Source organism: Ammospiza caudacuta, chromosome 4 (assembly GCF_027887145.1).
Source record: "Ammospiza caudacuta isolate bAmmCau1 chromosome 4, bAmmCau1.pri, whole genome shotgun sequence".
Lineage (NCBI taxonomy): Eukaryota > Metazoa > Chordata > Aves > Passeriformes > Passerellidae > Ammospiza > Ammospiza caudacuta.
The window spans coordinates 30,838,669-30,865,927 of record NC_080596.1 but is presented as its reverse complement, the minus strand read 5'-3'; the positions used below and the strand labels follow the sequence as shown (position 1 = coordinate 30,865,927).

General features: G+C 39.8%; 1 protein-coding gene across 1 annotated transcript in view; it reads right to left on the bottom strand.

Moving 5' to 3' along the window:
* The window catches only part of INTU (inturned planar cell polarity protein), a 35,039-nt gene extending 10,970 nt beyond the window's left edge, over positions 1–24,069 (bottom strand). Inside the window, exons 1-8 of the mRNA XM_058803913.1 lie at positions 23,929–24,069; positions 19,303–19,889; positions 11,376–11,461; positions 6,052–6,246; positions 2,659–2,777; positions 2,290–2,379; positions 1,834–1,911; positions 438–621 (exon numbers count right to left, since the gene is read on the bottom strand). Of these exons, the coding sequence (XP_058659896.1) occupies positions 438–621; positions 1,834–1,911; positions 2,290–2,379; positions 2,659–2,777; positions 6,052–6,246; positions 11,376–11,461; positions 19,303–19,889; positions 23,929–24,065 (1,476 nt within the window). The 5' untranslated portion in view covers positions 24,066–24,069. The remainder of the gene's footprint in view (positions 1–437; positions 622–1,833; positions 1,912–2,289; positions 2,380–2,658; positions 2,778–6,051; positions 6,247–11,375; positions 11,462–19,302; positions 19,890–23,928) is intronic.
* Positions 24,070–27,259: the final 3,190 nt, after the last annotated feature.

The following is a 27,259-nucleotide window of genomic DNA, read 5'->3' as shown; positions in this document are numbered from 1 at the left end:
TCCAGTGTCATTGGGTGGCACTGTCACCCTCCAATCCACTGGCACTTGTAAAAATATATAATTGTTGGAGTCAGAAATTAAAAAGTTGCTTTTCCCTTGAAAAGAGCAGTGTCCACATCACATTCTTTTGTGTCCTATAGTGACATAAATGGGCTTCCAGAATAATATTTCCTGCCTACCAACATACTTCAATGGTTAAAATCAAACACAGAGCTACATACCAGGGGGTGCTTTCTCTACTTTTCCTAGAAAAGTCACTGAACTACACTCACAACAGCAATCCTGTGGGAATGGTGGTGTAGCTGCAAACTTGAATTTTACAGGAAAATGAACCATCTGGCATGGGCAAAGCACTTAGGTAAATCAGAGAGGAAGAGCACTGACTTTTTGGTGTGTCATGGCGAGGAAAAGCTGGAGAGATGTGAGAAGGACCTGACCTTGACTTGCTGGGGCAGCGTCAGCCAGCGCAGCGCGGGGAGGCTGCCCGGGAGCAGGGCACTGCAGGGATCCTGCAGCTGGGCACTGCTGCCAGCCTGGAACCTCGCAGGATGGAGGGCACGCTGGAACAACAGGCTGAAAAAATGATCCAGGCGAGAAACATTTTCCACCTGGCAAAAAGCACTGGACAAACATGAACCGCAAGTTAGAATAACTCTGAGAAATGTGCAGCTTGTTTATATAACCCTCAGTGATACACAACCCTTTTTGCAGCATCATGCTACGTTTGGATTTTTTTTTTTAACATGAAAAAAATGTTTTATTAACATGAAAAAAACCCACTAGGCTGATATCCAGGCAGTACCTCCAAAGAACAGATTAAACCAGTATGGTGTTACCATAGAGCAGTGTCACTGACATGTTTTATGAAAAATCCTTTTGCTAGGATTTCTCTCCTGAGAAGTTGAGAGGCCTCAGGAACAAAATGCAAACATGGATTATCTACTGCTGTGGAATGCAACAGGTGCATCTGTGATTGGTTTCATGTGGTGGTTTTTAATTAATGGCCAATCACAGGTCCAGCTGGCTCAGACTCTCTGGTCAGTCACAAGATTTTATTATCATTCCATTCTTTTGTTTGCTAGCCTTCTGATGAAATCCTTTTATTCTTTTAGTATAGTTTTAATATATCATTTTTAATATAATACATATCATAAAATAATAAATCAGCCTTCTGAAACATGGAGTCAAGATTCTCATCTCTTCCCTTGTCCTGGGACTCCTATGAGCACCACCACAGAGCAGCTTAAGGTGAGTGAAACATCAGCCTCATCCTTTTGGAAACTGAGATTTGCTCTTTTTCATTCACTATGGCATACATAAAGCCTGAATTAAATGCAAGAATATGAGTAATCCACCTGGGCAGTTTTATTTATGTAAGAGTCACACTGAAAGTCTCCTGGGAGATTTCCACATGCAGAGAAAGACACTCACTGTGCCAAATGGAGCTTGGCACTCCAGACACTCACTCTGGAGAAGTCCAGAGTGTTTACTATGTTAAAAATGTAACACTGATACACATGTATCTGTCACAGACACAGGGTAACATTTGCAGAGTGCTGCTGACATCCTCAGTGACTTGGATTATGGGAATGATTTAACCTGACCAAGGGTAAAACTTCCTCAAGTGACAAAGCCTGCTGAAACAGTATCTTACTAATGTTAAGGCTGAAACCAAAAGGCAAGACCAACAGAATTCCTGTTTTTATACAAGTATAAAGCAACATGCCAAGATATTCCTTGGAAACATTAAAATTAATCCTAATATTTGTCTTTTTCAGTGAGCACCAATGACAAATGAGTGACTGAAAAGTAAATACTTCTGCAAGAACTCACCTGTCCAAAGAACTGTACATGAATGTCAAGGTCCTGACAACATTCTGAATCATGTTCCTCAGCTGGTAAAGTGGCACACTGACAAGTAAAAATTAAAACATCTTTATGATGAATAAGCTTCCTAGAATGTGTAAATATGTAATATTACTATTGTTATTCAGCAGTCTCTGCAAAGAACTTGAGTTCACCAAATCCTAGGATATTACTCTTTTCTAACTTACAGATATTTCTGGATCTTATTCTCTTCAGAGGAAATGAAAAAGAAATTATAACAATGGATATATGAAAGACGAGGATTAAGTCAATCAAAAAAGTGAAATCACAGACAAAAACTAGTTACAGTAAAAAGAGAACATTTTAAGCCTTTTCTTGCCTTTTTTTGTTAGAAGAGTACACACAATAAATTTGAGGACACAAAATTTAAAGGAAAACAAAACCTTTTCCTTTGAAACTCACTTTTCTTCAGGAAGGCCAATGACGAGCAACTTGTCAGATTCTTTCCAGTAAACAACTTGAACAAGTTTTTCACACAAGAACAGGGAGGAGCTAGAAAAATGAAACCAGAAGTGTTTCTGTTAACACTGTGAAGTTATAAAGGAGTTGAAAATCATTTCACTGAACTAAAAATCCTAGTCACTGCTACCCACTACAACAAAACTCCCCCAAATCCATTTACATCCAGGTTGAGCACTCCAACTGTTTTAGTTAAAGAGTTACTGCCTAAACAGCTTGAGTTGCTCTGGTTTGTCTAGAACTTGATGCATGACCTCTGTACATGTATGTATAAAAGAATAAAAACAGTAATTACATTTCAAACACTTTTACCTGATAATCTCGGTACCAGTAACACTTTCCAGTATGTCAGACAGTGTGAGAAATATCCCTCTCACACTTTTCAGTTTTTGGGATGCTTCTGATATGGGGTACTGATAAATAATTTCTTGCTGTGAAGAAAGTTAGCTGTTAGTTAAGTAAGCCAAAACAAAATCCCTCCAAAAAATCCCCACAGAACACAAGATAATGATTTTTTTGGTGGTAACAGTTGGGGTTTTTTTAAACATTAAATCCTTCATCATATCCTTTTATAAGACATTGGAACCAGCATTGTGCTGCATGGGCATACTGGAAAGTTCTAAAAGGTATATGAATGTTCCTACAGTTTTTCTACAGTTTGAAAAACTGTATTTTATAGAAAAGCATGACTTATTTAGATTAATTATTACATGGAGAAACGTAAAATGACAAGCAGCGTGGCCTCTGCAACTTAAAGCTTTAAGTACACTGTTAACAGATCTGATGCCAAGAGAGGGGAAAAAATCTTTATTCTGAGTGAGGGTGCTGAAATTTTAAAATACACCACTAAGATGTCTCATGAAACATCTGACCAGATACACTTACACAAGTCATTTGAAACTAAAGCTCTATAAAGCTCTATATTTGTGAGATATTTTTCTCTTTCTAACCATTAAAAAAAATTGTTTTATTATAGCCCTTTCAAGAACTTTATTATTTCAGCAACTATAACAGTACAGTAATAAGCAAACATGATTGCCCCTCATTTATTGCTTCCTGCCAAATCATGATGGGCCATTATTTTTTTTGCATCATCTCCACTGCAAAGATTATAGTAAATTATCTTTCTCCACAAACAAATGAAACACAGGCATGATTAATTTCCCTGTTTATGTCACTAATCACATTCAGCCAGTGCCAACACCCACTAAAAATTTTTCCTTCATCAAGACTAAAAGAATGCAGAATTTCATTATAGAAGGACCTGACAAACTCTCCATTTATATCCAATTTAATTAACTCTATTTAGAAATACTCATTAGTGACAAGGATCTTTTTTCTGCATTCAATCCCTCAGCTGGAGAAACCCTGCTGTTTTCTAATTGCAGCATGCAAAGGGCTAGAGAGAGAGACTTTTTCTCCCCCCCCCCACTATTAACTGGGGCTTTTAGACAAAATTTGTTTGAGAATGACCTGAACACGTTCCCAGGGAAAGAAAAGCCAAGTGTAACAAACAGGCACAATGTTATCATGTATGGATACAGTGATTTAGCAAGGGCCAGCACATGCCACCACATCAGCTCTCTCCAAAGCAAGCCCAAAGGTCACAGGCCAATGACAATGGGATTAATAAATTCAAGCAGCTCATTTTTTGAAGTGTAAATCCTCCCTCAACCCAGCCCCAAACCTGGACACAATCTTCCAGTAACAGCAGAAGGAAAATGAACATTATTCCTTTTAAGACATGCTATTGCCAAAATCAGGTCATATACGAAGATGTGAGTGTTGCACACTGCTACAAATAATGTGTAGTTGCAATACCCACCTCTAACTAAAATATAAAAAGGCAGAATTGACCTTACTCACTGAGGAACTGTTACCATAGGGACACATATCCCAAATGACTCCCAACACCACTTCCCTGTAGAGCTGAGCAGACAGAGCTTACAAGTCTTAAAGCTCATTAATTCTATTTTAGGTGCCAAAAGCTCCCAAGTGGAACACTTATTTACAAGTTGCAGTTGCCACAGTTGCCACAGATGTGATCTGCATACTCTGCTTCTTAAAGGATCATTCTATTTCTATTGGGCAGGATGGCTTTGGTGTGCCATAACTTCATTTAAAGTACAGTTTAAACTAAATCTGGGACAGTACATCTACAGGAGAGAAGCTGCCTGAAGTACAGAAAATGAAATTAAAGACAAATGCCTTAAAGAAGGAGGCATTCTTTTGCAAGGATACATCATAAAGAGCTTCATTATATCAGCAAAGCATCTCTCAGCATATTTGGGGCTGCATAATTGCCACCAAGACTTCTCAGGAAACAATTATTTCATGTTGTGAAGGGACAACAGGGGCATTACAATCCCTCTTTTACCTCTGCTCAGTGTTCAGGATTAATCCACTCCTTGGGAGAATGTAAAGGAACAATGGGGCAAGAAACCAGCACTCAGTTTACTGTCAAGTGCAGAATCACAATCAGGCTTTTATATGTGGAAGAGAGGAGCCAGACACCCTGAAATTATTTTTTTAAATATTTCATAAAGTTTATGTTGTCAAGAAAACACTGGTATTGGACTAGTACATATTATGGTACCATGTAATTTTCTAGGGTTCTCCTTCTCAGCCCTGTCTCTAGAAAATAAAATTAAATCCTATTTTTATAACTGTAACACTTTATTACCCACCACCAAGAGAACGTAGATTTGTATCAGTTGAAAAATACTACTAAAAAAAAGTAAAGGTATCTCAATCTAAGGATAAATTCCAAGGGAGAGAAAGCAAAATTATTTCTTTCTGCTCCCCACTCCATCACTGTCCTGCCATCTTAGTCCCTGGGCACTGGAAAAACCTGTGCTTTGTTTGATGGCTCCTCAGCACAAATAATACAAGATGACCGAGACACAATGCTAGATTTGAGAATTCACACAAAAGCAGAAGAGTTTTTTCCCAAGTGTCCGCTCCTAAGAAGTCCATTTTGTCCCCTTGTCATTCCCAGACTGGGCAAGAGGCCAAGCCCAGCTCTGTGTCCCTGCCTGGAGAGGAATTATTTGTAGCTATGGCTACACTCTGAACAACTACACAAACTTACATGCACACTGGCAACATTTTCCCGAGGAACACAATAAGGAAAGAGTGAAAGGAAGCTTTACAGGATAAATAAAAAGTACCTCAGTGGCTCTAAAAGCTGCCCAAGCAATAATCAGCAGCTGACTGCTACCAGCAGACATGCCAGAGCCCTCTAAGAAAAGACACATTAGCATTTCAAAACAGGAGAGGCCAGACAGATTATGGATGAGGACTGCCAATAGCTCCTGCAGGGGGATATTTCTTTGACCACCAGGCAGATCCTGGTGTTGAAAGCCTCCAGGTCAGCATCCCAGAGCCAGCCTGGCACTGGGGAATGCACCTTGGCTGTGCAGTCACCACCTGGCTGCTCCTCACCTGACTTCAAGGCCAGCCAGCAGTTTGTCAGCAGTGATGCTGAAATTTCACACCTTATTTCTACCAAAATGGCTATTTTATGGATTATTGCCAACTCCAAACCATTAGGATGATTTTTATTTATTCTTTTACATCAAATGTCCTAGGAGCTGCTGTGGTCAGTGAGCTGAGGGTGACTGAGTCAGGCACATACCTCATCCTTGGGTGTCCCAGAGTCAGGCACATACCTCATCCCTGGATGTCCCAGAGTCAGGCACATACCTCATCCCTGGATGTCCCAGAGTCCAGTTTCAGTGTGAGGAACATGACAATGTGAGGCACATCCTGCTGAGGCTCCACAGTGTCCTCTCCCCACAGCAGCCGAGCCAGGTTGTTCATGCTTGACTGTGTCTGTTTGTTCCTTTGCTCACAAGTCCCTTCAGCCTCAAACACCGAGGTCTCAAATGTCAGTTTAACCTATTAAGGTAATTAACTACTGTGAGAATGAGGCTGTACTTCCAATTACCTTGCAGCAGCAGATGAAACAGATGGAGTTGGAGCCCTTTAAGAGGTTAGGTTTTCTCAGCCTCAGCTTTACTGAGGAAGATGTAAGCAAACAAAATTCCTGCTGTTTCAAGAAAACCAATGATACATTCAGCATTACATAAGCAGCTATTACAAAGGACAAAGCCAGCTATTACATGGTCTATGAACCATGTGAGTAAGCATGTGGTTTGCTGTGTTTTCATACTTAATTCTTATGGTTTTGAGAACGGAAAAATAGACTTACTGCTCTGGCTTTGTCTGAGCACAAAAACCCATTATTGTGCCTTTGAAACACATACAGTATTTGACTTCTTTCAAAATGTCAGCAGTTTCCTAAGTACATATCCTGAAGGCTCTTTCTCGAGCATTTCTTCGCCATTTTGAGTGCACTGACACATTTGCCCAGGGAAATCCATTTAAATTTACACTGGACTGCAAAAGTCTGGTAAACTGTAATGGTAGCAATTCTTTCATTTTCAATATGTTAACTTTCCTTTTTTTAACTATAAAATCAGAAAATAAGAGTTTTGTTGCTGTATTTAACAATTTACACAAATACCAAGTAGCCTAAAAATTACTTACATCCCTCACTGTGCTGTGCCTTTAAGAAAAAAGATGAGAACACAAAACACATCATCCTCTCCTAAACAAAACCTTTAAAGCTTACATGATCAAGCTGATTTTGCAAAAAAAAAAAAAAAAAAAAAAAAAAGTTTACTGTCCCTTATTTCCCAAATAAGTTTAAATCCAGGAGTTTTAGAATAAATGAGTATTTCCTGACACACTAACAACATATTATCCAAGCTTCATGTGGAAACATGTTTCAAAATTTGCCGTATAGACCTACTTTAAGCCTCAACTTAAAAATATTATGTTTGTTAGTTGTCTCAGCAGTGATGAAAGTGATTTTTTATTTTGTATGAGCACATTATCCTAAGCATGAAAGGAGGAGATGTGAGAAACACTTATCTCTTGAGTGAGCATAAAAATGCTAGTTCCAAGGAGAAGAAATTCATTTATGTTCTTGGATGAGACCTTATTTTTTTATCAAGCTGACTAAAGATATATTTGGACTAAGTTGGCATGCTCTTAGTTTCCTCTTGCACACATTTTTACTCAAGACTGTTTATCTGCCTTGAAATACTGCAACATAGGAAGTTCTGAACATAATACATCACACCAAATCCTGCTTGTTAAAATCAGTGGCAATTTAGCCTGAGGACTGATGCAACAAAACCCATTTTTCTTTTCTCAATTGCAATAAATTTTGAGAAGCCCAAGCAGATAATTTATACATTTAAAGACAGATCATTTTTGCCATTGTGCATGTGTGTACACAAACTTCAGGAGAGGAGTGCCAGCAAGAAATAATGTGCTTTAAAACACCCACTGCCTGTCAGACTGGCTCAGAGAGAAGTGCCATCATCAGCTCTTACAGCTACATTTGTCACTGCTTGCCATCTTCCACTTCACTCCCTCTCCCAACACTTTCCATTGATTTTCCCCTCTCCTATTTGGGCTGCTATCAGTCTTTTTTCTCCTCCTCTTCCCTGGTACTGCTCTCCTGTCCTGCACCACCTCTTTCTTTTCTGGCAGTACCTCATCCCTCACCCTCTCCTCACCAGTCCAGTTTTGATTCCTGACAAGGAATCCAACTCTGCTGAGAAGCAGCTGCTTTCTAAGAGCCAGTAACTTGATAGCTGACAGTTTCAGAAGAGTGTGTTTTCTTCTCCAGCATTCTGAGACTTGGTTCTGTTTCTCTGTCATGCCATCTGCATATATTTCAGAATATTTCCTCATACTCTGTCCAACTTCTTACAGATTTCCTTAAGGCTCAATAGTTATTTCTCTCAACTTCTACTGCATCTTGTCTCTGGACATTTAGTCATGACACTCAGGCTACAGTCTCTACATTAATGACACACAGATGTCATTCTTGCTGCAGTCTATCCTTTAGTCTCTCAGTTAAAATAAAAACAAACTTAGTCTGTCTTGTCTTAAGAGACACAACCATAGGATCCTCCAGGGAAGAGCTCAAAACAAACTGGACTGAACAGAGCTGTAACTCTCTCTCAGTCTGGAGTCATCCATGCTGCCTCCCATATCACTGAATAGAAATGGACCAAGAGACTGCATTTCAACATATCCTAAATATATATATAATTTTTTTTTTGTGGAGAAGAAATCAATCTTCATCCTGAACAGTGCATAGGATCTGATTAAACATGACTACTCAAGTCCCCTTTTATAAGTAGTGATTGTGAAATCTTCCACAGCTTTGATTCCATTTCTCCTGAAGAAAATCAGTTCCATGCACAACAGAACACAGAAAATGACATGAAGAATGAGAAAAGCATTAATATTCCACTCTATATTTCATGCTCATGTTCTCAATACTTATAACATTTCTCAAGCAGACTTTAATCAAATAGCAAGAAGGTGGCAGGAACAGCACACTGTGAGGGACATGGATCCTCATTTTCTGCTTAGGGAAGGTGACAAAGTGGAACATGACAGAGCTCTCCAGAGCCATGGCAGGGTAAGACATGAACAATTAACTTCTTCTCAGAACACAGGAACATGAGGGTCTGACATGCACTTGGTTAGATGGCAATTTGAAAGCCAGTGATAATTAACATAATCAAATCAGTCACATAAATCACTGCCCCAGAATGCTGTGGAGGTCAAAGGAATTTTAAGAAACAAAGGAGAACATAGAAACCCTTAATTGATATTACAAGTCCTTGCTGGAAGCTGGAAAGTAATGATTGGAAGGTCACTCTGTATTTAATCTGCTTCCTAATACCATTATACATTTCTCAGTGTAGAAACAGAAAATGGAGCTGTTGTGCCACTGGCCTGCCCCAGAAAGGCATGATTTCATCTGCAAGAAAGCTGCATGCTTGGAAGATGGATTTCATTACAGACAGAGCTGGGGGCACTGCCTGCCGCTTCCCGTTGCCAGTATCTGTTTGCCATGTGCTTATGGTCTGCACAACTGCTACTCAAAGTTTCAGGCTGAAATTTCTCATTCTAGAGGTCTGCCTCAGGCTGGATAGTTTTAGCAAGTTTTGAGTAAAATGGTTCTGCAACTTCTGAGTATCAGAGCAAAGAAGAGTATATTCCTTCAGGATATCTTGCCCTTCCTATTCTGTATTCTCTGTCTTGTGGTGCTAGGAAACAGCAACTATTTTGAAAAGACTAATGTAGCACTTGGACTTCTATTACTCACTAAATGCACTAAGCCAGCCCTTACAAGCCTAGATCTAGTTGTCTAAACTGAGGTAAGAAAAACAAAATTCTGGAAATACAATAATGACATATTTTATGTCACATAGTGCAATTGAATCTAGGTAGTCAAGTTTTTAAAATTCCAGCAATTTTTAACATGAATCCAGAGGAATAGGGACTTCACTTACAGAAATAACATAAGTAAAAAGGCTTTAAAATGCATATTTTTTGATATTCTTCAAGGTAAGATGAATGAAAACACCGTAACAATTTGGCTTGTATTACAAAATGTCAGCTACAACAACCCTCTGTTCCTTCAGAGGGTTGCAGTGCAGTGCATTGCAAAGAACCCAGAAGTCTGTATTTACATCTCCACTGGTCTATTCTAGCCACCACTTGTCTGGCTTGACTCAAGCTGCACAGTGGAAAAGGAATAATTGCACTTTAATGAAAGGATTTGGAAAGCCACCACGACAAACTGTTCCACAATTCAAGTCATCTCTGCCTGCCTGACAGATTTACTGACAGAGCAAACACTCACACTGCAGCACCAGAACTGCTCCGTCAAGGGCTGCATTTGGGCAACAAATAATACCCACACCCTCATCTGCAGAGGGTGCAATTACACACACTGCATCACCTCTGCCTTTTTCATCATTCTGCATTTCATAACAGTTACAGCAACTCTCTGTTTGGTCAAAGGCTTTTCTCCCATGGAGCTCTGCCAGTACCTGACCACGGCTCCAGTAGCTCAGGGAAACTTCAGGCTGTCAGATATCTTGGAAAGCTTCCTGAACTGATATCCCCAGCACTCAATCTCACTGCAACTGAAGATATATTTCCACAGAAACTTGCAAATAGACATTTGTGTTCAAGAAAACATAAATTTCCACTTTGAAAAATCTCTGGACTATAAAATATGTCTATTATTGTCATTACCTTGTATATTCTACCTGAAGAAAAACTACCAAGAGACACTTGAATTTTTAACCTGCTCCTGCTCACACCTCATACACATAAAAGTTTCAACTTTTATTTTGTCTTCCTGTCCATCAGGAAGTGTATTTAAGCAGAATAACTCAAAATATTACATTTTATGCTAGTAACATCCTAGGTAAGTAACATTCTCCTGGCTTAGCTCTGAAACAGCTATCTAATTCTTCATTAGAGCTCCAAAATTATTCAGCTGGAAGATATATGCAGCAAGTTTTGGGAAAAAAAATATCATTTATCAGTTTTTTTTGAACTTTTCTTGGTACCAATTTTTATTACTAACTTCTATCAGTTTCATCACTGTGGAGTTTTGAAAGATCTTGAAAGTAGTCAATCTAACATCTCTTAGAACCCCAAGAATTAATTTTTGTATTTAAGTATTAAACCAGTATCAATTTTACAATTTAAATGCTCTTAAATGTTTTTAACAGCACTCCATGTAAACTCAGGCTTGTTTTTACTGTTGTGGTTTGTGAGTGTTGTTTATATTGATGAAGCTATAATTATTCTATTTAAGTATTTTCAGAGCAATTATTACCATTTTAAACACAGTAATTGGCAAAAAACCCCCACTACTATTCCACTGACCTGTTGGTTTTTCAGCTAGACATCAGCACCTATTTTCATAGAATTTTTCTGATTCTGATTTTTATCAGAATTAAACTCTGAAATTTCTACTCTGACTGAAGTCAAGCAATGCAGTTAAAAGACAATGGAGGAGGTTTTAAGAAAAAGGCCACCTAAATTTTGTTTCCTCAGGAAAAAAAGGGCTAGAAGCAGTACTAACTTCTGGAGAGGATTTTGGAATAAATGTTCAATAGTGCTGTATACTGTACCTGCATAGGACCTGGAATGCAAGACAAAACCCTCTCTATGTTTTCAGAATTCACATCGACATCATTTACAGCAACAAGAACATCTCCTGGAGGTGGAACAGACAAGACATGAGAAATTCAGTTGCTACTCCATCACAATACAGAGCAAAACAAAGTTATTAAAAAATAATTAACATGCCATTCCAGCTGTCACAAATGTCCATTTGTTATATTTAAGTAGATGTTTGCTACTTTTAAGCCTGGACTTGGCAAGAAAGATGTGCAGAAAGTGCAGAAATAAAGCACTGCAGCACTGTAAGGTTCAGCGTGCATTTCAATTTTCCAGGGAGAAGACTTGCTCAGCTCCAAGTGACACAGTGCTAATGACATGCACACCATGGAAAAGCACAGCCTGAGTCTCTGAGGTCTTTCCACTCCCTGATAATCTATTCAGGGCCACAGAATGCTCAAGTTCAGAAGAAGACTGGCAGTTACCATTATTTCTATGTTCTACCTTGGTTTTAAATGCCTGCAAATTGCAACTGGGATTTTTCCCAGGTACAAGGTCGATTGCTCAAAATCAGCAGGGATCAAAATCAAGGCCAACAAGAGACAGAACATCCTTCTTCACCATCAGTAAGGACACACTGATTACCTCCAAAATCCAAGCAATATTCCTCTTTAATACACCAGGTAATCAGTTGCTCACTCTTCTTTTACATTAAAGGGAAATTCATTCCTACTCCCTCTGAATGCAAAACCAAGAAAAGGCTACATTTTATTCTACATATAAAAATGTTTAAAGTTTTCTTGTTCAAGAAACAGCTCTCTCCCTAAACTGTGCTTCTTGATGCACAGCACAGTTAAGTTTTAGTCGGTCAAATCTTCAACACAACAGTAATTCAAAGACAGAAAAGCTCAAAGTTAAACAGCATTTAAAAGGAACTCAGCAAGTCCATGCCAGAGCCCCAGGACATGAAAATTAGTAATGAAAAGCAGAGCACTCAGGCTACTCTAATATAACAAGAACTATAAACAGGATTACTGTGTTCTTTGCTAAGAACACTATTACAGATCATTACCCACAACTACAAGAGAAAGCATAAATTGCTCTTGTACTCATCTTAAACTCATCCGCTCAAACAAAAGTTGTTTGTGTTCTGTTTGTTTGACTGGATCTTTAGGAATTCTGCTGTAGAGCCATTCAGGGGAGCTGCACACACTTTGTGAAGACCAGAATACACACCTCAACACTTGAGGGAATGTTTTGGAACCACCAGGGTGGAACTGACAAAGCCACTTTGAAGGGAGAAGAGCCATCAGTATTCACGTTACACACTCCAACTGTTTTATTTACTCAACGCCAAATGTACACATGTAAAACTTTCATTGCAGCAGTAAATATTTATTCCATCCAATTGGTAAAAATGTAATCATGGACCATACATGGAACAGTTTTCCAGAGCACACAGCCCAAGCAGCCCTGTAAGGCTGCCTTCCTTCTGCCAGGAAATCCTGTATCAAAGAAAAGGAACTTGATACACAACAGAAAATCTTTACTGATTAGTGTGGATTTTCCAGAACTGGGGGTGGAGTGTTTGCATTTTTTGCTACCCACAACAGCAGTCAAAGAACAAAGACTATGAAGTATCAGAATAAATAATATCACTGGACAAAGTATGAGCTGTGTAAAATGATGAACCCAGAGTAGTCTTAAAGCAGGATATGACCACAAGATCTACTCAGTGTGATAATTAACTGCAGGGAAAGAGTTAATACATGCAAGTTGTACTTTGTAAGAGCTTGACATGTACATTTTGTTTGAGAATTGTTTCTTGCCCTTTAGCAGTGTGAAAAACTTACAGAAAGACAAATTCAGGTCTTCAGACATTAATTATGTTAAAAAATCAATGCAATTGTATTAAGTTTAATCTTATTTCACTTACCTAATGCTTAAATAATTCATGTTAAGTGAAATCAAAGTGTATATATAATATATACAAAATAAATAGCTTTGGCAATTGTTTAAGTTAGTCTAACTCAATGGTCTGCAGATTTAAGTGAAACCATCCCAATCTAAAACATCACTGAATTAAAGATATAGGGAGAAACATCAGAATAAAGGATCACTCATGAACCACCACTGCAACAGAGGAAAGGAATTTTCTTCAGGCAGCTCCAGGATATAATTCCTTACAAATGTACCTTCAGAAAAAAGACAAGTCCTTCTGGAAGAAAATAGTTTAGATGATGTATTAGGAAGAGGTTGTTCCCTGTGAGGGTGGTGGGGCCCTGGCACAGGGTGCCCAGCAGAGCTGTGGCTGCCCCATCCAAGGCCAGGTTGGATGCTGTGGTGTGGGGAAAGGACTGGATGACATTCAGGGACCCTGCCAACCCAAACTGCTCTATGATCCTGTGACTCTTTTCAAGGAATGAAGTAAGCTTTACTTAAACATCATAATAATCAATGATCAACCTTTTCAGGGCTGTCACTACTGCGGAAAGATTCTCAGTCCACAAAGAAACTTTAAGACATCCATGCATGTTATCTGCACAATGCTAAGCAGGGCTGTACTTTACCTGAGTGATGAAACAGAACTCTCTCTATTTTACTTCTTCTCATCAGGAGAGACTTCTCCCACCCAGTTAGCAGCAACTCAGACCAGTGTGTGTTGATCTCAAACACCCAGTCTGCACACAGCTGCTGGAATTATTCCTGCCTCTTTAAGGACAGAGTTTAGGAAAGACTTTGGCACCCCTAGAACATTTATTTCAGAGCTGCCTATCTCTTTGCCACTTGAGGCACAAGACCGTGACTTCTGTTAACCATCCCTTCCCTAGAGACAAACCTGCAAGCACCATTTGCAAAAGTAGATGCCCACTGGATTAAGCCCAGGGACACTGACTGACAATTGAGCACAACTTCCATACTGTGATGGGAAGGGCACATTTTTTCTCCTGATATTATGAAAATCAAATTGTTCCCATGGGAGAGGATGGAGGAGACTTTTGTCATGGAATCCTGATATTTCGTTTGCTCCATTCTTGGTAATGAGTTGGTGGGAGCACTTAGAAAAGTTCCCATATGCCTTTCCAAAAAAGGCAAACTATGGAATGCATTCCTACTGAAGAAAGGCAGATCAATTGCTTGTTTTATATGTTAGCAGGCTGCTTTCATCCACACCAGTGCTGCTGTGCCTCAAGAGGAGAGTAAAAGAATAAAAGCCACATCCCAAATGCCACAGTGAGAGCACAGCAAAGCTTACACAAACTCTGTTTCCATCCTGTGAGCCCAACATGTCTGCTCTGGAGAGTCTTTTCAACAAATACACCATGTATGGTAATTTCACATATAAATCACAATCTCTCCCAGTATTTTGGTCCTTTCAAGGGCTTTTTTTTTCTGACAGGACTCTAAGGACATAAACCTTTCAATTGAAATCTGCAATAGCAGCTGTAGCTTTTGCATACATGTTCAAAACTGGATTATTATAGCCCATCTTTACTATCAAACACAATTACTTCTTGTCAGGGGGGAGTTTTCACAATTTTTTGACAATTGTACACACTGATAAAGTATCATACTGAGAAGATTCATGCTGAGCTATTTGGCTATAAGAGCATTAAGATTCTTTCAAAGAGGATAACAACAGTACATTTCGCTGATGAAAAGAGCTTTACTGCATTTTCAGTGTCACTGGAATTAATTTTTTACGATAAAAATGATGCTCAACAGCATTTAAAAGAACTTTTCCCTGGCATGAAGCCAACATGTTTCAATTTGAAGGGGACTGGGAACCAAATTATAATGGCATTACCTATCACAACCCTTTTTTGTGAGGATCTAAACATATTTTGAGGTTTTCATTTTTGAAAATATGCTCAAAGTCTTGCACAGCAGACCAAACTCTGCATAATGTTACAGATTAAGCGAAGTAAGGAAAATGTTTTGCCAAAAATACAAAAGACACTTAAAAAGCACAAGATAGAAGCAACTGTATTTCATCTTAGCCAAAATCAAAGTGGCAGCGAGTTTAAAAATCAATGAGGGCTTTTCTGTTTTGAAAATTTAAGATGGATGCTGGCCTGCTAAACATAAAAAAAAAAAAAAAAAAAAAAAAAAAGAAACTGATAAACAACACATGGATTGAGTGCCATCTTCTTTGAGTTACAAAGCAGCAGGGTTTTTTAGCTTGCAAAACTGTTGTGTTTACTTTCATATGGTCAGTGCCTGCTTTCCACTTGGTTAATAAAGTACAGCAACAAGACTTACGACTTCCATATGCAACCTTCAAACCAAAAATTAAAGTGCGTTGTGCAAATAATAAACAGATGTTTGAAGTGTTCAAAGCTATAAAGGACACACATTTCAAAGCAAATAGGGGAAGCCACCTGAGGAAAGTGATTATTAAGGATGGAAAAAGAAGTTCTAAAAATGCTGAAGCATAAACCACTTTGCGAGTCAAAATGAGTGCTGCAAACTGGTGACCAGGAAGACAACCAGATGTCATTTTAAAGCATGTATTTTTAAAGATAATTTGGATTTGGCTCACAAAAGACTACTGCCAAGCTGGTCTGGACCACTGAAATATTATAAAGCTAAACAAGAGCAGGTTAATGTTTATACACATACAGGTCACTGGCTATAAACAAAGTTATCAGCAGAGCAGCCAGCAGGCATCATCCTGTGCTGATAAGGTATTCCTCATTTTGATGACCTAAGAAGCTGCTCACTTTGTGCTAATTCTTCAGCTTTAGACTGAGCACAAAAACATCCTTTACTGGCTGTTTCTGCAATTCTCCATATGACTCCTAAAACCTGCTTTGATCAACAACAACTGAAAGGCAAAGTTCTGCTGTTATTGTGCTTGATCTTTCTGTCCAGCTTCAGCTGCTGTGATGATCTGAGGAGCTACCTATTGAACTCTAGTTACTTCTAAAACAGGCTCTAGGTGTACACCACAGCTATCCCATCCTGTGATGTGAAGTACAGAAGCAGTAAACCCAACAGATTTTTGACAAGAACAGCATTTTTTTACTGTATAGTCTTTATGCAGACAAGACTGAGCATCTAATTTATGCAAAGCATCCCTATTTCTAGACACCACATAAAAATTCCAGAGTACTCAGCTTCACTATAGATATATAATTTGAAAGTATTTTTATATGAAAATGATATATTTCCCACTGTTGGCACTGAACACAGCTCATTTTCCCAGTTAAGAGCTGAATAACCCCAGTATGCTTAAAACTATTTCATTTCCAATGTGCAAAAAAAGGGCTGATGATAGCCTGGGACATAATAAAGTGCAAGACTCCTCTTAGATGAAGTTAAATGTTCTTCTATTTCAAACAAGCAAAAAACAAACCCACAGTTTTTGCCCCCACTAGATCTGCGAAGCATTAAGTGCAGTAGATTAAATACTGTCTCTGGTTAGGACACCTTGATCTCCTGGATCTGGTACTTGCCTACACTGGTGAGACTTCACACCTGCCCTCACAAAAATATTATATGCAAATCTGTGTCCCCAAATTAACTCCCAGGTTACAAACACCCACTCTTACACTAATTAGATTAAACACCCTTAAGCAGATCAAGTGGAAACTCGCTCTCTCCTCCCTCACATCCCCCACTTCTTGACTAATCAGTTCTTGCTGGTAAAATTTGAAAGTTATCCAATTCTCCCTCTGGAGTATTCTTCAGCATCTCTAGCAAAAACTCATGCTGGAGCAATCACCCAGTTGAAGCACTGATGTGCCTTTTTACACACACAACACCAGAATTTCAAAAGCACTCATGCTGACTTTGTAGGATTTGTGCTACTTAGATGTTGTCTTATATAACAAGAGTTCTATTATCATTATAGTGCAATGGTGTTGTCTTATATACCAAAGGTTTTTTTATCATTATAGTGCAAGGATTCCATATCACCAGAGTTCCATACCTCCTCTATGTTTCTCACAGACAGCTCCTCTAAGCACTGTTTCTTCCTGGTCCTTGCAGCAGCCATCTGACTCCAGATCCCCCCAATCCACTTTTGTATCACTGCTCTTATTGGCCACAGGGGTGGCCTGTTAACATCAGGCCTGCTCCTAATCTTTAGTAATTGGTTCAGCTGCAACTCATTGGGGATAAGGTTACATTCTGTACCACCTTCATTTACCCATACTGTATCCCCCTACAATTCCCCCTTTTTCTTTTAATTACAGAGTTGCAGCATTTCTAGAAATACATATTCAAATAAATTAACATTATGACATAGTCATATACTTCATTCAGAACCAATAGTTATACAGATGCTCAGACAACATATCACAGGACAAATATATATTTCTGAGTGTTGGGTCAGTTTTGTAGCTTTTCTCAGTTTACAAAGTACTTTTCTTCAAAATCTTTTATACTCCTATTTAACAAACACTAATAGCTGTAATTGATATATTCTACCAATAGTTTAGTAGTCAAGTCCTCTTCCTCAAATTTACAGGGTTATATGGTCAAATATTGTTTCCCCAAATCCACAGGGCAATCCCAAATCCACAAGGTCATATAGTCAAGTCCTCTTTCCTGAATCATGTTGGGGCCACCATTGCTGTCATTATATTGCAGGAGTTCTATTATCAGTACATTGCAAAAGTTCTATATCACCACAGTTTCATACCTCCTCAATATTTCTCGCAGGCATCTCCTCTGAGCACTGACTGTTCCTGGTCCTTGCAGCAGCCATCTAACTCCAGAGCCCACCAATCCACTCTTTTATATCACTGCTCTTATTGGCTGCAGGTGTGGCCTGTTAACATCAGGCCTGCTCCTAATCTTTAGTAATTGCTCCAGCTGCAACTCACTGGGGATAAGGTTACATTCTGTACCACCTTCATTTACCCATACTGTGTCCCCCTACACTTATAGCATTCAGATTTTTAATGATCTTCTAACCAACCTCACATCTTTGCTCTCCCACTCTGTGAGCAACCATCTTCAAGGGTAATTAAATAATTTTTCACCCTTTAAAGATGTGGCCTGGTTGTCTCACGTTTACTGTCTCTGAGGTTGATGTCCTGTGAGTGCCAAGTTTTGAGTGGCCTCAGTGCTGGGAATGGGAGAATTTCTGCTTCCTCATTACCCCTGACAGCAGTTTATTCCCCTCCATCGTTCACATTTGGGTGCCTGTCAGACCTTCTGTGACCCAAGTTTAACTTACTGCACCAGCAAAATACTAGACAGCCAATTTCTCTTCTGGGTGAGGTTCCTGCCAGCTTATTTCATCAGCTCATGGAAGGGCCTGACTGCCAAACCACCACAAAGGCTGTACTGGCTCACTGCCTCCCCAAACTGCAGCCCTGCCATGGATCTGGAGCCTCCCAAAGTCACAACTGCTGAGGAAGCTGCTGTTGGACTTGCTAAATAGAAAAATAACCAAACAAGGCTGTGGGGAAAGTTTGTAATATAAGAATGTATCTTACTCAGTATTTCTCCCCTCATTTTTATGACACAAAATCCATTTAAAGCATATATAAGCAAAGCTTTTTATCTAAGGGGGATCCTGTGGAGAAGAAGGAAATCTACATACAGTATATGCCAGGCTATAGGTTTGCTCCAGTCCCACTTAACTACTGAGGAAATCCTCAGCTAAAATCCTAAGTCAAAGGTGGTGGTGGGGTATTTCTTGCTCCAAGCTGCTCAGCCTCTGAACACTAAGGGATGCTCATCTCCTCACTGTATTAACTAACACCTTTTATGTTATGCCACATGTTCTAAAAAGCAGTAACACAGTAAAACTGACAGGGTACCAAACCATCAGATGCAATAACATAAAGCAACCCCTGCAGAACTGATGTAATTGCTTACATCTCGAGAATATTCAGGTCAGCTGCCTCAACCAGCAAAAATCCCACAAATCTTCACATTAAAGGAAGAGTGCAGCAATTGGCTATTCCTTCAATTACTTACCAATCAAGATTTGACCAGTTTTCATTGCAGAACTACCTGGCACCAAGCCATGTACCACAAGCTTCTCCTCACTGGCTCCTCTGGTAGCTTTATCCTTCCTGCCTTGTTTTTCCACTCTTCTGCTGCTCCATGAGGACTGATGGACAATCCCTACTAAGGCTTCCAGCAGCCTCTGCTGCTCTTCTTCCCCAGCACTGGAGAGTTTTCTGGGATTTACATACACAGACACATCTTTGTACTTGTGCTGAACAGTGACACCCATTTTCTGAGCAGAGCGGTGCTTCAGTATGGAAGTAGGACCAGAGGGGTGCTCATTGCAGCTTCCACTGCCTTTCTTACCAGAACTCTTTGGTAAAAGACTCTTCTTTTTTAGCATTTTGGTCCATTTCTTCAGTTCATACTTCCTTTCCTTTCGTGATCCCTCTTGAATGATTTCAGCTTCGTTTTCACGAAACCTGACATGATTCACTGCTGGCATTTCTGGACAGCTGTTCTGAAGCAGAACTTCTTCTTCACTTCCACTTAACTCTAAATAAAATAATTCTCCATTTTTCTGCACACTATCCAACCACTCAGGCTCAAGATCACTGGAAAAGAAAGAATGATCAATGAGTTCTGATAAGGAAGATCACTGTGCAAGTGAGATCTGATTATTTTAAGTAGGGAGGGGACAGAGAGAATGCAAGGGTTGAATAAAAAGCAGGAAAAATAATTGTTGCCTCCTGAACATTGACAGCTCAACTGCTTTAAGTCTGCCACAAGGATTAGAGCTTATTTAGATAAATGATGGATATGGCAAGGAGAGACATCCCTCTCACCAGTAAAATTGTTTCTTCAAATTTCTTCTGCTTTCCTTAGAGGAAAACAGCCATTGCAAAAAGCAGTATTCTCTTTTCAGAAAACAAACATTTCTTTGACATGCAAGTTTTAATTAGTAATTACATTCATGTGCATGATGGGATTTTCTCTTAAGAGAAAAAAATCCATTCTGTTTGTTCTCTCCTGTTATTTTTTCCTTTATGCATCTGTAATATAACTATGGCATGATTTTTTGAGGTGGTCCTGTGCAGAGCCTGAAGATGGACTTGTTTATCCGTGTGGGCTCCTTTTAACTCAGGATATTCTGTAATGCTATGGGAACACACTTTGCACTGCCAGCCCTTTGGAAAGAGAAGATAAACATTTTAAAAATCACTTCGATTTAACATTAAAAGAAACCCCACAACAATCTAAGATTAAATCTAGGGAACAGTTTTTAAAACCCAAGTTCCAAATAGCATCTGCAGAAATGCACACTAAAAATGCAAAGAGGCAGCAGCACTGCTACAGAAACAGCTCTGGCAGCTGGTGTGGATCACCCAAAGGCAAGAGCAAGACATTTCTGCAAAGCAGCTCTAGGATATAACAGAAACATCATCAGCTCAGTGCAAAAAAAATTTTGTCCTAATTTGGCAACAGTGATGTGTCAGCCATGTCCAGTTTTGGATAGCAGGTTTTAAGGAAGATGTAATAACTGGAACACACCCAGAATAAAGAGATAAATGCTATGTAGCCTATAAACACATTTAAATGGAAGGAGACTGAAGGAAATCATACTCTTTTGGCTGAGGAAAAACAAAACAAACCAAAAACTGCCTGCTGAAGGGCAAAAAACCAAATGAACCTCGAGGAGAACCATGGAGTGTTACTCCAGATAGATGAGAATCCATAATGGCCAAAGTAAGAAGAATCCTCAGAGGTATAATTACCTGGGACGTTCTGCGTGGAAGATTTTCAGGAACAGACAAAACCAGTTAATTCTTCCTAACCAGATGAGAAAGAGGTCTCTCTCTTTCATACAAAGCATATAAGGAAAACTGAGACTGGAGATTTACATCATCATTATTATAATAGTTTCAAGTTAACACACATTCCTACATTTTACACTAGAACTACTTTTACTGAATAAAGAGTGCAAATAGGGAATCATTAATTCAAAAACACAGATAAATGACAAAGTTTAGCTGAATGGAGAACATTATACAGACATTGCACCAGAACACCTTTAAGGGCTCAACAAGAGGATCTGGCTGGACTAACAATACAGCAAACATTGGCATTACTCTTTCTGGAGCTCCAGTTATTGAGTTATTGAGAAAAGTCTATGGGTCTTGCAGACAAGAAGAAACATCACCTATGTCCTCTGCATTTTTAGCTTTTTTGCCCAAATAGATAGTTTAAAAGAAGAGCCACCACTTGTGATAATCTGCCAATACCTGAGGGATTTATCCAAGTTTGTGATTTCCAAAATCCTGAGTTCTTATTCAAGAAAGTATCAGAATGCTGACAGAACCTAAAGGCTGTCAAGGGCACACTCTTTCTGATCCAACTTCTCTCAGAATTTGGTAGGCAAGAAATAACACGAGAAAAGTTTTTCCTTGGTTTGTTTTTTAAGGAGTACTCCCACATTCTGGCATGTATAAGCAAAACTAAGCAAAAACAAACAAACAAAAAGCCTCCAACAAAACCCAACCAAAACAAACAAAAAACCAAAAATCCTCAAACCAACCAACCAACTCCACCCCCTCCAAAAAAAAAAAAAAAAAAAAACCCAAACAAAAAAGGAAACAAAAAAGGAAACACTAGAAATTTACAAAGAAATTACATCTGGATTAGCAAAAACTCCTGTTATGTATGATAGCATTTTATTCCCTCTTTAAAGAAGACTGATCTTTGGAAAAGCTGTTTCTTCTTTGGGGTAGATGTCAAAATTTCAGCCTGGACATGAGTTCATACACTCATGTCCTCCAGCTTTGTTCTCTATTTTGATTAGAACAATATGGGCCAAAAAAATGCTGTGGGCATGTCTGGTGTTTACTCTGTGTTTACCCAAACAGAACCACTCCACAGAGAAGTCAAGAAGGAACTGTACTGTAAAAAATAAACCCAAAATCTCTCACTTTCCCAACAGAAATCCACATAGACATCTGGAAAAGCAAATCTGAAACAAGTCAGCACCTAGCATGAGAGGTTTTCCCTCCTAATCCTGTAGCATCACAATAAATTTAAACCAAGCAAGGCAAGAAGAAATAAAAGAAAAAAAACCTAATTTTGACCTGTTTTCTCTTGTGTCAAAACAAATGCTTACACAATAACCTCAACTTGCCTCTAGGACTGGAAGCTTCAGTCAAAGGAGCTAAAAGACTTGAAGGCTTGCATTTCTCTAAGAATAGTTTCACTGATCCCACACAGGTATTTCCTCTTTGGGATAAATGTCTGAAAAACTGTGCTGATTGAAATTGTCCATTCATGGAAGAAAGATAAATTAGAAAGGATTCAAGTTCTGCTGGATAAATTGCTATACAGATAAATTATTAAAAGTATTACACATATTATTACAAGTAGTAGACATATGTTATGTGCTGAAATCTGTGGCACAGCTTTATCCCCTAAACATACATAAAGAATTACAGTAAAATGGCATTTCAGATGACAGAATTGAGAAAAGAAAAAACCCAAACATAAAAAATATTAGAAACCCATGGCTTCGGGCTGAAATGTTACAGTTGACTTCTGGCTTATAAATATAGGAATAAAGTAAGGTAGGTGTACATACAACAGCTTTGTCTCTGAGCCAGAGGTACAGGGCAACTACAAATAAAACTAGGCTTGAACACAATTCTAACTTCTCCATTTAAACCATTTTTTTTTTCCCCTTGCCCTGCACAGCCTGATGAAATTAACATGCTGAATGAAATGCTATTGATTAGACCCTGAAATACACATTGGAAATGTCAAGCACAGCTGTCCTAACACAGGGAACCAAGTCAGTGCTGTAAGCTGCAATCAACCAAGTTGTTGTTGTATGTTTCACTTCATCCAAATTAAAAAATATACAAATAAACTAAACACCAGAGGTTGTTGGTGTTTTTTTAACTTTAAAATATGTATTATTACAGAACTATCTTCTGACTTAGAAGATGTCTGAGATACACATTCAGAGTGTAAAGCACAGCTGTTGTAACACAAGGAACCAAGTCAATGTTCTAAGGTTAACTTCATCCAAACTAAAAAATATACAAATAACTAAAACTCCGGAGGTTGCATTTGTAACTTTAAAATACGTATTATTACAGAACTATCTTTTGACTTAGAATATGTGTGAAATACACATTCGAAGTGTAAAGCACAGCTGTCTTAACACAGGGAACCAAGCTGATGTTTTAAGTCTAATTTCATCCCGACTAAAAAATATACAAATTAACTAAAACCCCGGAGGTACTTTAAAATACGTATTATACAGAACTCCCTTTTGACTTAGGACACTGAGATGAACAACTGCACCTTTCCTGCTACATCCTGTGCCAAGTCCCTCCTTGCCCTCCGTTTCCCAGGGCTGATGCAGGAGCCAGCGCAGGGACCGCCCTGAGCCCATACAGCGATATCGCCAGGGCTCGGCAGGGAGGCACTGAAACCTCGCATTGCTCTCTGCTCCTACAGCCACCTCATTTTAGCTAAACCCAGCTTAGCTAAACCCAGCTCAGCCCAGCCCAGCAGCGCCGGGGCGCTCCTGCAGCCTCTGCTGGGCACGGGCGGCGCGACCCCAGCCGAGCCCCCGCGGCTCGCCCTTCCCGTCCCCGCCCTTACTCGGAGCTGGCGGCCAGCGAGGAGCCGCCGGAGCCGCCGTCAGTGCCGCTGTCGGTGTCGCTGCCGGTTCCCGCGGGCCCGGCGCTTTCTCCCCGTGCCGCCTCCATCCCTTCGGCAGCGCCGCTCCGGGACGCCATGACAGCCTTGAGCCGGGCGGGGATCACGTGATGCGCGCCGCGCCCTCCCATTGGCCGGCGGCCCCGATCGCCATGGGAACGGAGGGACGCGCGAGCGCCCGGCCATGAGGGGCCGTCCCTCCGCGCTGGGGGCGAACCCTCCATGGCCGCGGGAATTGCCGTGTGCCCGGCATCCCCCGGCTTCCCCCGGCTCTCCACGCCTTTCCCTGCCTCAACAGCACCGCACCACACTTTATTTACTTGCCCCATTGCCAGGTCCCAGCAGCCGTCCCGTAAAACACACCGGCAGTGAAACTCCGGTGTCCTGCGGTGAGGCGCAGAGCGTTGTAACCAAACACTGATCAGGAGGGGGAAACACGAGGTAAAAAGAGTTCTGAGGGCAGCTGGTAAGCAATAGGATGCCTCTGTGCTTTATTTTATGTGCCGTTGTATCAATTTAACGAGCTGTGAGGAATTAAGTTACTTTCTCCTTAGCAGGGCTGTTCAGGAGAAGCGAGGACGTGACAGGCCCAAACAAATACCTTAAAACAGCCCCTGCAGTCTACAAGTGTAAAATCATGCACAGCCGAGACACATACACAAAAGAACTCCCCCCACTCGGTTTTCAGGACTTAAATTATTCACATCCATGAAAAACAAGACCTATGGCAGCCCTGCAGACAGCTTGCAGGGCAGCTGTGTCAGTAAAGCCATCAGGACACACATGGTGAGCGGGGAAAGGGATGGAGAGTAATTGTTGGAACATGTTTCATGGGCTGGATTTAATCTCTGCTCTGTGGGATATTTGCACAGCTTCAGCAGTGAGGTTTTATAGCCCTGGAACACTACAGAGGAGTGACAGAATCCTGGGATGAAATTGCTGTGCCTGAAATTGCTTTAGGGAAGCGTACATTAGCAAGCGTGATTTCAAGTGAATTAACAGACAGAAATATTTTGGACTCACATCCATGTGATTAAGGCTTCAACTGGAGTAAAAATACCTATATTAAGTACTGAAAGGCCATTCTGAAGTCCCTGAAGACGACCTGATTTCACAGATAAATTACTGTTGCATGGTTATTAAGACTACAAACCTATCCAGAGAGGGACACAGAAACACTTCCTGAAGAAAAAATCTTTTTTACTATGGTTTCGTTTAGAAGGTGAGATACACTGTGCCACCCTCCCTAATTATGCTTACATTTGCAAGCACTTCTAATACACAGAGCAGCACACTGGAGTGTTTCTGTAGAGAAGTGATAGTCAATGCCAGATGGTGCTGTGTTAGTTAAATTTCTTTGAGTTCAAGAGCTGATTAATTGGTTCCAGTTGTTTGCTCACTGAGTGAGAAATACAGGCTCTCTCTCAAGGAGCCAGTGGTTTTACACCACTTGCTATTTTATAGGAATAAGCATATTGGGAATGGAAGGATGATGGAAGGCTTTGGGTCCTCTGAGAGGAGTAGCTGGGAGCCACCTAAAGACTTTGCTGAAACAAATGTGGAATTTCTGCTGCTGTGGGAACAATTAAAGATTGCAGGATATATATCTCACACAGCAGGATCTTATTTTAGTGAAGACACAGATTTTCCCACACAATCCCTCTTGAGAGGAAAGCCTGTCATTTCTTGGGCATAAATACTAGGATGAAACTTGAAATAATTTGTCTTCTGCCAGACACTTCACACTTAATCCAAGGAGCTGGGGCTGATGCTCCTCACTAAGGAATCCATGAGCCTTCTATGCCAAGTTGCTGTTTTTAACTTGCAGATGGTAAAAATCTGCCAGGGGGTATGACTGGCATCAGTATCAGTGCTCACCCTCACTGGAGAACTGGGTAATGAGCACTTAGCAGTGGATAATTAAAGCCTGAAGGTTGTTCTGATTTGCTGTTCCTGCAAAGAACAGCTTTCATGTGTGGAAATTTATTTCCTGAGCAAGAGTTCCTTGTTGTTATTTGTTGTTATATCTTTCTTTTTTTTTTTTTTTTTTTTTTTTGGCTTAACCTGCTTCAGAAGCTGTTGTGCTTTAAAAATAACAGCCTGCCTTGATCCGTGCCTGTATTCAGAAGGAGACTGGAGTTAAAAGAAGACAGGGTATAGGACACACTGGTGTCCATGCTTCCAATTGCAGCTCTTCATTAGTGATAATGAGGTAAGAAGACCCTAAGTGATTTGTTAATGTTTCATTTTTTCCTTTCTTGATTTCACATCACTTAATATTTCCAGGAAGACTCTACCAACAACTGGACAGACACAAATGATACACAGATAAAGCAGATAAAACTAAGAGGGAAATAGTTTCATCTTTGTTTTTCAGTTGTGTTTCTTGCTAACACCTGTTTACTGAAAGAAAAGCTAGCCAAAAAATATGAGTGACATTATATTTCAGCTATTGATTCCTGGGGTTTTTTATTTCTCCAGGGAACAGCATAAGCAAAATATGTCAGAAATAATTCCCTCTTTTTTAAAGATTAATGACAACAACACAACTTTCACCTCGCCTGCCCAAGTGTTTCTTAAAGGACAAAATACATATTTCACAAGGATTCCTTAATAATTAAGATTTTTTTGATTACCAGGTTTCCATAAAACTCTGTAAGACTGTGATTAAAAAATCTCCTCTGACAGGGCTGTGCAGAGACCATCCACAGCAAAGTGGCATGAATTGAAGAGTGACACTGGGCTGTCATTTTAATTGGCATATTTACATATAAACAGACTCCACGGAGAATGAAAGCTATCTCTGGGACCAAAGGGACAGAAATTTTGTGAGCAAACACTCTAGTGCTCAATAAATGAAACAGAATATTCTGACTTCTTAAGCATTCTGTACCAGCTCTGGTCACAGAAGGTATTTCAGAAGAACACAAAACCAACAGGGAGACAGCCATGAAAAGCTGGGAAGAGCAGTACAACTCATCCCATTCTTTTGAAAAACAGTCTCATAGAGTTAAGAGTTTTCTCCAGAATGAAAAGCAGCTGTAATTTTCATATTTTTTCCTATTGCTTTTACTTCACCTTACATGTTTTAAATGCCCTTTTTTTAGGATCACCTGCTATGCATAGCAGGCATGTCAGGCATGAAAGAAAGCCATTATTTGCAGTCAGTCAACATGCAAATGTTTCAAGCATGAGTAGCCTTATTCCACTTAAGAGTACATGAACGTAAGCAATACCACGGGGCAGCACGTTTTTAATCCAGCCCTGAAACAGA